This window comes from Nyctibius grandis, chromosome 3 (genome assembly GCF_013368605.1).
Source record: "Nyctibius grandis isolate bNycGra1 chromosome 3, bNycGra1.pri, whole genome shotgun sequence".
Classification (NCBI taxonomy): domain Eukaryota; kingdom Metazoa; phylum Chordata; class Aves; order Nyctibiiformes; family Nyctibiidae; genus Nyctibius; species Nyctibius grandis.
This window is the reverse complement of record NC_090660.1, coordinates 100,025,220-100,037,451: the sequence shown is the minus strand read 5'-3', so window position 1 is coordinate 100,037,451 and position 12,232 is coordinate 100,025,220. Positions and strand designations below refer to the sequence as shown.

General features: G+C 38.3%; 1 protein-coding gene across 1 annotated transcript in view; it reads right to left on the bottom strand.

The window, feature by feature from the left end:
* Positions 1 to 2,438: 2,438 nt before the first annotated feature.
* NECAB1 (N-terminal EF-hand calcium binding protein 1) overlaps positions 2,439 to 12,232 on the bottom strand; it is a 61,385-nt gene continuing 51,591 nt past the window's right edge. Inside the window, exons 8-12 of the mRNA XM_068397214.1 lie at positions 11,893 to 11,946; positions 9,245 to 9,357; positions 6,514 to 6,591; positions 5,417 to 5,508; positions 2,439 to 2,467 (exon numbers count right to left, since the gene is read on the bottom strand). Of these exons, the coding sequence (XP_068253315.1) occupies positions 2,439 to 2,467; positions 5,417 to 5,508; positions 6,514 to 6,591; positions 9,245 to 9,357; positions 11,893 to 11,946 (366 nt within the window). The remainder of the gene's footprint in view (positions 2,468 to 5,416; positions 5,509 to 6,513; positions 6,592 to 9,244; positions 9,358 to 11,892; positions 11,947 to 12,232) is intronic.

Genomic DNA, 12,232 nt, shown 5'->3' with positions numbered 1-12,232 from the left:
CTGAAGGCAATTTTTTAACCTCTGTCACAAATGTTGATGGAAGGTAAATGAGAATGTGTTGAACGGTAATCGCAATAGTGCAGAAAACTTTCAAGTTAATTTGATAAGACACTAGATTTCTTTCCCTGAACTATGCAAATAAACTTGTTTGAATTCAGTTTTTTTTGTTTAGCAGCAGTTAGTCAATTAAATAAACTTCCAATTGTATTCTATTTGTATGTTGTTTACAAGTAATGTTACAAAGAACTGAAACCTTTTTTGTTTGTTTGTTTTTTAATCACTGAGAGTTTTTTAGAGTGAGTCCTATGGATCTTTTTTCCCAGCATGTGTTGAAGGCAATTTCTGTGTGTAGCTCTCACAACTCTTAAGTGAAACTTCTCAAACTGGTTCTTGTGTATGATTCATCAAAGTGTTTGTTTACTAGTAAATATACAAAGGAGAATAACTGTTAGAAGGACATATGACCTACTAGAATTTTTTCCCCCCTCCAGCACCTAATTGACAGGTTATTTGAAGAATAATTTTAATATAGCTTATCCAGTGAAAAGGAAAAATGTCATAAACCTCAGTGCAGTGTGTCAGTTTTCACTTAAGGATTTATGCTGTAGCAGTGTCACCCGTCTCTCTATTTCCTTTGTCGGTAGATCACTAGTGACAAAAAAAAATATGCCATACACTAGCCTGACATCTTTGCATAGGAAAAAAGCCAGCCATATCTTCAGGAATATGTGTAGTTTTACTTCTACTTTGCTAAAGACAAGAAACCTTTAAACTTTCACTGATGTCATTTGTGAGTGTAATATGGCTATTTGGGTGCCTTCTTAAGAATGAACAGGTCTGTAGTTGGATTATGTCAATATGGGAAAGCTTTGGACTTCAGTATTAAAAGTATTCACTTTTGCTGAGTTACTGTAAGAAGACTTAAAGGTGAAATTTGTCTCTAATGTGGGCACCTAAATTAAGATGTGTAGTCATCACTTTCTTACATCCACATTTGCTTAGAGAACCTAAGCTCCATTGGCTCTATTGGCAGAGCATTTGATTCAGTTGCCTAAAGGTAGGCATCTGCTGTCATCTGAGACACGTAGGATATCTGAAGCAGCTGCTTGGGGCTGGCGTAAATGACACACAACCTATAGGTAACTCATGTCCTTCTCAGCTGGGAGCTGGAGACCAGTTGGGGTACCCTAGAGCATCTCACACATACGAGATGCCTTTGTTCGGGCAACTAATTTTGCCTCAGAACTCCATTGATACAATAGGAGCTAAGATGTCTTGGTCACATGCAGGTACCTAAATGTGACACCTTTCTTAATCTTGAGCTCAGTCCTGGTCATGGAATATGGAACCTTACTGCAATGAAGATTGCTCGGTTTTAGTCTAAATTTCCCACTTTTAATTACGTATGGTAATGTGCTGGTTGAGTTGAAATAAAAATAGAGAAATCTTACAGTGAAGAAGATATTTTATTGAATATGACTTCCAAGTTATTTTTGGGTAATGTTTGTAACCTTGGACTGCTAGATGAGTGGAAAGAGTGGTTATTCAGCATGTAGAGCTTGTCAACCTGTCATGGAGGTGTGAAGTTACAGTAGTCACTTGCCTTTCATTCTTGGGCTGGAGGACACACCTACTACTCAGATGCAGGGGACAACAGCAAGACTTCTTAGGGAAGAAAGTATTCCTATTTCCAGGTTTATGGCTATTCGTGTTCTAAACAGCGTTTTCTCTAATGACTTTTCAGTGAGCTGCCACTGATCTAATGAAAATATTTTCCGAGTGTTCAGGACATAGAGTTCAAAGCAAATTGGTTGTGAAATGTCTGTGGATCCAAAGCGGCTTGGCAGACAGACAGACATGTTTTCTCTTGGGAGGGTATGGGCTAGAGGCTATGAAGAGAAAATGGTACTGCCTTGTCTTCTCGTGGGCAGCAAATTTACTGTAGGAGTGAAGTTCTGCATTGACACAAAAAGTTGTCCCTATGGGTTTTTTTCCTAATGAATTACTTACAGCTTCTCAAAAGTGTAAGACATTTATGAAAAAGTGTGTTCATGTTCATACCTGTTTCTTCTGTAAAAGGAGAGAACAACAGCATTAAATAACAATCTTTTATTAACGTAAGACTAAAACTTTTCACAAATGTTTAGTCATACCAATCAAGATGCACTTTCCTGGGACCGTTTGGACTGAATATGCACAATAAACAGTTTAGCAGAGTTGTCTTATTTCAGCTTTTAGAATGCATTCACTGTACTAGTCACAAGAAGAGAAGGTAGTAAATGTGCAGTTTTCCATATTTTAAAATGGAAAAGATCATATCCTTAATGACAAACAGCATCACATCATAAATTCATAACCCAGCACACCTGTACACTGATATATGAAAGTTACTGTAATGAAAAACAATGCAACATTAACATTACTTGGAACCACAGCTTCTAGTTGTTATTGAGGACCCACCACGATGCTGAAAGAGAGGAAAATTTATTTATTTATTTGTTAATATAAACGGTATTTTTTTTTTACCTCTTGTAAAAAACCTAAATAAAATAGCTATAACGTATATAAAGAAATGTTCATATATATATGCAGCTAATACTACTATTTGAAAGCTGCATGCTTTCAGGGACAAAACCTCTCCAGGCAAGGGAAGAATACTTAAAATACTAGGAGAATTGAGTATAACTGGTAGTCGGGTGGCTTTAGCACAAGAATTTATATCTCTTTTTGATAACATCCAAAGAAGCATTAAAGTGTCATAGGTGCAGTTGCATAGAATTAAGCACCCAGATCCCAGAGAGCAAACCACATAAATCCTCGCTCCTGTTCTGCTGCGTGTGTCAGTATTTTAGCTGAGCACTGTGTCCCCTGGGTGGCTGTCCTGCCTTTAATTACTTTCTTTCCTGGTGACATTATTAAAACCTGGTGCTCTTCTTTTTAAACAACTCTACAAATTAAGAGCATTTTGCCCCAAAAGTAAGAGAATTTATGGACTTGTAAAATGTCATTCCCATAAAAGAAGATCTATAATCACCACTCCATAGACAGGGCTGGAGTGAAACACACTGGTACTTGTTCCCCACAGTTCCTACCGTTTGCCCTTTTGAAGTTGAACATTATGCAGAGAGGAACTACTCTTGTTTATGGAGAGAGATGGGAAGGAAGGAAAGGAATTGTGACTGTATGTGAGATGCCAAGCCCCCTTAGCGGGGGGGTGTCCTAAACTCAGTAGGTTTCGCGCTGCACAGTTTGGGGATTAAATCCATTAACACAACTTGTTTCTGTGAATGCGTCCATAAATCCTCAATTTATGGCATTTTTCTGAAAAATGTTATTCTTGAGGAAGAATGTTGAGAAGATACTTAAGAATCCTACCTGAATTTGGGCTATGAAAGCCTAGTAGTCTGACACATCAGTGGATTAATGAATTTTGGCCAAAAAATGCTAATTTAACAGTTAATTTCATTGATTACAGTGTCATAAGTGTTCAGTGGTTTTCCCCTAGCTTTTGTTTTCTTCACCAAAAGGTTCTCCAGTGTCCTCATGTTCAGATTTTATATAATGATTAGGCATTCACTGAAGATGAACTGAGTGATTCATGCCACCCTGGTAGATTGGCCTGAAGCAAACTGGTAGGTTAACAGGTGTGCAAGTGATTGTAATAGGTTGTGGTTCCTATTAACTGATGGTAAATGAATTTGCTTTAGGATAATATTGGATCTAACAGTCTTGAAATCCCACGTCTTCCTGAATCATTCATAGCCAGGTAAGTGTATCCTTATTAATTTTAATTCATCAGCTGAGTGAAGACTCTTGGGTTGTAATCTTTGAATCAGATTCAGTTTACGATTTAGAATTGTTTCAGTTCTTAGTTAACCAGATGTGTAAAAACTGTAGATGTGTCTGAGCTAGGAAATTTGTTTTTAAAATAGAACCTATCTATGTGCTAGTTGCAGAAGGTTAGTTTTTTTCCTGGTTTTACAGTGGTATCACTTTATGGTGTCTAAAACTCTTTCATAAAGTATACTGGTAGCATTGCAGTCATCGTTTTTTACTTCATGAACATTTTCTGTCTTTCAAATACAAATATGATTTGTATAGCTCAAACATGGGAAGTACTTTCCATGAAACAAAAGTTCGAATGTCTGCACAGATTTCTGAATTATAGATAATCTATAAAATTGTAAAAATAACTGTGAATGAATTACTTCCCATTGCCCCTCCCAGCAAGGAGTGCAGGTTGAGAAATGCTGTTTCTATGGCAACTGTGCTGCAGGCTGAAATCCTTCTTAGCAGACAGAGTCGGTGCTTTAACGAGCATTTTGAATCCAATTTCACATGCTTCTATATTTAGGCATTTATAAATGACGTTTACATTTTATTTTATGTTAATTGTACTTTAACTGTGAGTGAACCCCTCTGAACGCTCCTGGGTCATACCCAGTGTAGCTCTTTGACACAAAGACATTTGGGAAAAGGCCATGTTGTTTCCTACAGACAAGTTTGTCTTAATTCCAGGAATTTCCCCAGTAAGATACAAGATTTGAAGGGATTCTTGGTTCATTAAGTGCAATCTCCTGATACTGGAGGAATCCCTGGCATATAATTGTGTGTTCAGATCAGGCTCATGAGGTCTGAAACTGTCTTGGCTGGTGTCCTTTAAGGAGAAACCCCAGCTATAGGACTATGTAATTTTTTTTTTTTACTAGGTGGGGTTTTATCATTTTAAATGCAGTCTGTACTCAGACATAAGGGAAATTAGGGTTTCGTTGTAGTACATTTGTGTTGCCCAAGATAAAAATTTTCCTGTCCTCCCTATGTGAATGCTGGACTGATACTTGCTTTGCTTCATCCTCCACTGTCTCTTTAACTATCACTTCTCTGAGGAAGATGATGTTGCACGTTTATTGGTTTGTATTAGAAATAGTAATTTGGAATCATTAACACCTTGCTGTTTCAAAAATTAGTTTGTTTTAACATAGTAGGAAGCATGTACAATAAATTGGTTAGTAAATATAAATTATTAGTAATCAAGACTCGTGTCAGTCAGTGTAAATATGATTAAGTTGAAGTCTTCATCAGCAAGCAGTTTTTTTCCTGAAAAATCTTAAACAGGGTCTATTTTACTAATCACAAATAGTACTGTTTATTCTAGATGTTTTCTTAAATAGTATAAGGTAGTGTAACTTTGTACTATATAAAATAAAGCATTGCGGGTCTTATTCTTGCTGATGCATTTCACATTTCTGTGCTTAAAATGAAAACATTTGGAGTCCCTTTCTCCTCCATACTTTACCAAAGAAAATCTCACTAAGGGTGATATTATGCAATGGATAATAAGTGCATATGGAACGGACTAATACAGCAGAACTCTTCACATGGAACAAACAAAATATTGTGAAAATTTGATACTTACCAGGGACTAGCATTGTTGTGATGAGCTCTGGAGTTTTCAAGAAGTCCACGTTACTTCTTTGTAATGTCTTGCTGTAATTCATTTGAAGGTGGCTAAATAATTGTAAAAAAAAAGAGTATAACAAGGTTTTTAAAGGCGCTAAATATAATGCTATAAGACACATTTTGTGCTTCAAAACTTAGACAATGATGATAGTGGGAGAGGAGACTAGATAAGCTGTGAAGTGCTTTTATGTTATATTAAACATACTTTTTTCTGTATGGTTGCCTGTTACTGTGATGTGTATCTCTTGGTTGTAACACAGTACAGCAATTCTTGTTCCAAATGTGTTGACGTGTGTTACCAGCCTTTTTTCGTCTGCCTGAAAGTAAACGTACCTCCTTTGAACTGGGCTTTGTTCAAAAGGAAAGATAGTACGCTTCAGGAGACTTCTCAGTCTTCCTTCAAAACAGTTTCTGTATACAGATTTAGGATTGTAGGGTTTGTTTGGTTGTTTTAAATAGTAGAAGTAGTTAAGAAAAACATTTTTGTCTCAATTTTTTAGCCATTTGCCTGCTGCAGGTTAGAACTCAGTTGGTAGGACTTCTAATCACTGTAACTTCTGTTTTGGGCCCAAAAGAGACATTCTGTGTACCTCTCAGATGGGTGTTTGTGATGTGGATTTAGGAAGCTTTGGGAGAATTCCCCGTGGCTGCTTGCATGCTTAAGTGTGTTGCTGGATGGCGCACCTCCTGTCTCACTCATTGCCTCCTGTTCGTTCTTTCTTTATCATTAAACTGTGGTAATATTGCTGTTGACCTGTTCTTTTGTCTCTGATCAGCTAACATCCATCTGATGCCAAACCCTTCTCCATTCACTTTCAGACTTTCTGTGTTCTGTTTGAAATAGCTGTCTGACATTTTTATTTATAGATTTCAATACATGTTAGTCTTTAGCAGTGAAGTATTGTTCTGAAGTATTAATTGTGATATATTAGCAAGAGATCGATTAGCAGTATTGACAGTAATTTGTATTCAGTCCTTCTACACAATTGCATTCTAACCTTCAAAACTTTCTATATTACAAAAAAACCCTCATCCCCAAACCCCGAAACTTACCTGTTCCAGGCATTGCTGTTCTCCCAGAACTCATAAACAATGAAGCGGGAATCACTTGGAAGCTTCTCTACGGAAACACTAAGAATTGTAGGATAGAACTAATTTAATCAAACATGACAAAGTTATAGGACATACACATCTGATTCCAAATTGCTTATGAGTAGGAATCAAATGCAGTGACTTTTGGGAAAAAAGCAACACAAAATCAAAAAGCAACCCAGAAAATAAATTTAACAAATTATTTTTGGGAAACATACTGCAAATTATCTGAGCTTTTTTTTTTTTAAAACTCTTGGAGTATTTTCATGGCTATTTATTAATATTTTATATTACTACACTTATGATGGACTCTTATTTATGAAACTCATTTTTTATATTGCTCCAACAGTGTCACTTATCTAAAGAAGTGCTTATCAGTAATACAGAAAATTAAACAACTGTGGTTCAGGAAAAATCAGCTAGTATAGCATGTGGCACACAGAGAACAGCTCAAATACATTTATAGAGTAACTTGTGCTGTTTAATTGAAGAATTACACTGTGAGAAGTCATCCTTTTGTATGAGAGGTGCATCAAAGTTGCATAGAGTTTACGTGCTTTGAAAGCAAATATTAATGGAGTCTAAAGACAGATAGACTGACATCTGCTGCAGATAGATAGACTTTTTAAATAATACCTTTGGGTACTCTTTACTTGTTCTTATGCTATTCAGCTAACAATTTATCATGAGTGAGAAATGACTCTATGCTGATCCTCTACACAGAATCCTCTACACATGCTGATCCTCTACACAGAATCATCCCTCTTATTATCCTGAGCATAAAAGCTTTATAGCATGTAGGGTACTTATGCATTTGGGTACTCAAATTGATGTCTAGACGTATAGCACAAAAAGTATACATGGGTATTTCTCCGAGTGCCCAAGTGTGAGATTGCTATGTTACTACGGATGTGCTTGAAAACTGGTCTCAGATTGTATTTCATGCTATAATAAGCAATGTCATATGATTTATTGGGTTTCTCCTGCTGTATGTGAAAGTACATTGTAAAATAGCAAAAATACCAAGAACTTGAAAAAAACAAAGTTGTAAACCGCTACAGTGAGAAACAACCGGTAGGTGGCATTACAGACCGACCAAATGCCTGGAAACTTGGGAAAGTAACTTTTTGCCATCATTTGTTAAATTGCATTCTGAAGTCATGTAAGCTCTCTCCCTGACCCGTTTGTAGTCACTGCAGCGTTCTGCTGGATGTTCGTTTTTGGCAAGGGGCCGGGTGGCTTCTCTTTGTTTTTTCCAGCTCTCAGCCCACAAGACAATTTTATTTTCATCAGTCTGTCTTTACAAGTGGACCACTGCAAAAAGGTCACTCTCATCTTCTTCCAGCTTAACTTACTCTTTCTGGCCTGTGTGAACACTACTTATATGATCGTAAGTATGACTATCTCATAGCAACAAGGCTCATAAATTAGGGGTGTGATAGGCAGCCTTTGAAGCCTTTGAATATAAGGGAAGATCCTGTATTGTGTACACATTATAAAAGTATTTATTTCATAATGGTCTGTAGTGTGTACTGTAGTAGCTTTCTCAAGTATGTTAAATTAAGAAATTCAGTACAGTGGTGAGTACTAAAATTTATTCTTAACCCTGTTCTAATGTTTTATTTAATTCTAAAAGGAGCAAAGCAGAAATACACACTGTTTCATTCAAAATTTGTCTTTTTAATTTTTCTCATTCTTTATTATGAATAAAAATTTTAAAATGATGGCCTAAAGGGAAGATTTTGAAAGCTTCCAAGCAGAGAATGGGCAAACAAGTTGATTAGTTGCTCACTTGCCAGGTGAGCACAAATGAAGGATGAAATTAGACTACACAGAATCACAGAATCAATCAGGTTGGAAGAGACCTCTGGGATCATCGAGTCCAACTGTTGCCCTTACACCACTCTGTCAACTAGACCATGGCACTAAGTGCCATGTCCAGTCTTTTCTTAAACACATCCAGAGATGGTGACTCCACCACCTCCCTGGGCAGCCCATTCCAATGTCTAATAACCCTTTCTGAAAAGAAATTCTTCCTGATGTCCAACCTGAACCTCCCCTGGAGAAGCTTGAGGCTGTGTCCTCTTGTCCTATCGCTAGTTGCCAGGGAGAAGAGGCCGACTCCCACTTCACTGCAACCTCCCTTCAGGTAGTTGTAGACTGCACTAAGGTCACCTCTGAGCCTCCTCTTCTCCAGGCTAAACAGCCCCAGCTCCCTCAGCCGTTCCTCGTAGGTCAGACCCTCCAGACCCTTCACCAGCTTGGTCACCCTCCTCTGGACTCACTCCAACACCTCAACATCTTTCTTGAAGTGCGGGGCCCAGAACTGGACACAGTACTCAAGATGCGGCCTCACCAGCACCGAGTAGAGAGGGACGATCACTTCCCTAGACCGGCTGGCTACACTATTCCTAATAGAGGCCAGGATGCCATTGGCCTTCTTGGCCACCTGGGCACACTGCTGGCTCATGTTTAGCCGGCTGTCGATCAGCACCCCCAGGTCTCTTTCCACCGGGCCGCTTTCTAACCACTCTTCCCCCAGCCTGTAGAGCTGCATGGGGTTGTTGTGGCTGAACTGTAAGACCCGGCACTTGTTCTTGTTGAACCTCATGCCGTTGGTCTCAGCCCATCTATCTAACCTGTCCAGACTACATTCCTTCCTTCAGCCCAAGGAGAATAACATTATACTTACTGCAAGCAGCCACCCTGAGTAGAAGCAGATTTCACATATTGCTTCAGAGCAAGGCGGAATTCCTCAGTTTCTTCTTCTATCACAGACATTTGGCGTTGAACAATCATTATGTGCTGATACAAAAACATGACAACATTATTGCTGTATCACCTTCTGAATTCCTTGTACTTTAAACTCAGAAAAGTCTACCATAAAACAATAAAAAACACAATCATTGAAGAAAACCCACAAAAGTTCCTTCGAAGTTTGCAGTCCCTGTTGTAGCGCTCTGGAGTGGAGAAGTAGAAATGTTTGAGTGTGGCTTTTAGGTCTAGGCAGGCTGAGGCATAGAATGGAAACACACAAAATGAGTGTCCACCTTAGAGAAAGAAAGAGTTGTCTGAAGCCGGGATAAGAGGGTCTTTTTGTAAGAGCACGAAGCAAATTTTGATCTTTAAAATGTTCAGTAATAAAGTCAGCATCTTTCCTTGGATGAATCTTGATGCAAGCAGGTGCGAGGTTTGAGATAAGAGCATATTCCCACAGTCTGCACTGGATGCAGTGTTACATTTGATTGAGGTGCTCTCGTAGTCTTTTACCTTTTAGAGCTCTGACTCATACCTGAATGCGATGCCTAAGGTAGCCCATGTTAAAGGATCAATAGAGAGGGGTTTTTTCCCTCCACCTTTCTGGAAAAAATGAATAATCTTTATAAACAGGTCTATGGAAACACTTGCCAGTACAGAAGACCTGTTTATCCTGAATTATTATGATTATCATTTAGCTAATGTAAGTTGTTTAGATATTGATTCATCCATTGATGCTTTTCAACTTTAGTAATACAATATTTAAAGAAACACCATGTGCTTCTTAATTAATACACCTTAATCTCTTGTACAGGTGTTTGACTCATTTCTACCTTGATTATTGATACTGTTATCTCATGGATTATCCCTCAGTCATAAGCAGCCTGTCTAGAAATATTGTATAATCTAATTTAAAAAAAAGAAAAAAATCTAATCCAGCTCCTGTGATGAAATAAGGAATTTGATAGAACATCTATTTTGGTTATTTTTTCATGTGTATTTGATTTGCATTTTGTTAGGTTCAAAGCCCTGAATTTAGGAATGCTAGTGTATTTGAAAAATTGAGCTCAATTTTGGGACATAAACTTACTTAACAGTAAGTTTATTTCTGGCCATGATTTTAGGTTTGTAAGTTGTAATACGAATTATTGCTTAGCACTGGATGCTCTCCCATCTTTCTTAATAAGGTTTCCTATAGCGGTTTTGGGAAGGAGGGAGGGAGGAAGGCTGTACAACTATGATTTAAGGCATGCGTGCAGCATTAGGTGATCGGGAGCAGAGAAGCTACCACCCCATAAACACTGCTGCCAAATTTGGTAAATCTTATTAATGATACTGTCGTGTTTTCAGCTGGGATAAGGCTGATTTTCTTCTTAGTAACTACAGTAGCATTGTGTTTTGGATTTAGCATGGGATTTTGGTATGAGAAGAACGTTGATAATATACTGGTGTTTTTAGTTGTTGCCAAGAAATCAAGGACTTTTCAGCTTCCCATGCTTTGCTAGTGTGCAGGTGCACAAGAATCACAGAATCACAGAATGTTAGGGATTGGAAGGGACCTCGAAAGGTCATCTAGTCCAATCCCCCTGCCGGAGCAGGATTACCTAGACCATATCACACAGGAATGCGTCCAGGCGGGTTTTGAATGTCTCCAGAGAAGGAGACTCCACAACCTCTCTGGGCAGCCTGTTCCAGTGTTCGGTCGCCCTCACCGTAAAGAAGTTTTTCCTCATATTTATGCGGAACCTCCTGTGTTCCAGCTTGCACCCATTGCCCCTTGTCCTGTCAAGGGATGTTGACAGAACAAGAAGCTGGGAGGGAGCACGGCCAGAACGACAGTTCCAAACTGGCCAATGGAATATTCCATATCATGCAACATCATGCTCAGTACATAGATGAGGGTTGGCCAGGAAGTGGTTTCTCTCTTCTCCGGGATTGCGGTTTCGGGGTTTCTCTCCTCAGGGATCGCTAGCAAGGGACAGGCTGGGCACTGGTCAGTGGGTGGTGAGCAGTTGCACTGTGCGTCATTTGTTCGTATATTCTATTAACATTATTATCACAGAATCACAGAATCAACCAGGTTGGAAGAGACCTCAGGGATCATCGAGTCCAAAAATATTATCAGTAATATTATCATTATTACTATTGTATTTTATTTCAATGATGGATTTTTTTTTATCTCAACCCACGAGTCCCTTTACCATTACTTTTCTGATTCTCTCCCCCATTCCCTGGAGGCCGGGGGAGAGTGAGCGAGCGGCTGCATGGTATTTAGCTGCCTGCCGGGTCAAACCACGACAGACACCTTTTCCTCCTTATGTGAGTTGAGGTTTTGGCTCACTGTATCCTTTGAAAACGATGCAAAAATTAATATAAAAGTTTTGCCCACATATTCTTAAGTTTTAGGTTGTTGCCTCTTGCACAATGTATTCTGCTAACTAAAATGGATTCTTATTACTTGAAAAAGTGAGGATGGTGTTTTTTTTAAAATATTTTATAACAAAAGAGATCAGGTGAGATTGTTGTCTCAATACTTGGCATTCAAAATCAAATGTCAAAATCATTAACTTGAAAAGCACTTACACATCTTGTATTTTCTTCCAAAACTTCCTCTTCAAATGGCTCAAGCTTTAGGTCCTTTGAGGCAATTGAAAAGAAAATAGAAATGTAAGAGGCAATACTACAGCTGTATTCTGCTCTTACCTTTTTAACAACTATTCCAATAGCTAGATTGTGTTTTATCTCCAGAAGTTATAATTAAATCCCTACTTTATTAGCTGTAAGTCAAATACAAGCATTGTTTGCAGAATCTTGTGCGCTTCAGTGGTTAAATCCAACCCAGGCTGTTCTGTAAAGTTTTATTTATAGTGCTGAGCAGGTGATTTTTCATTTGTAACAAATCTGCTTGTTCACAAATGTATGC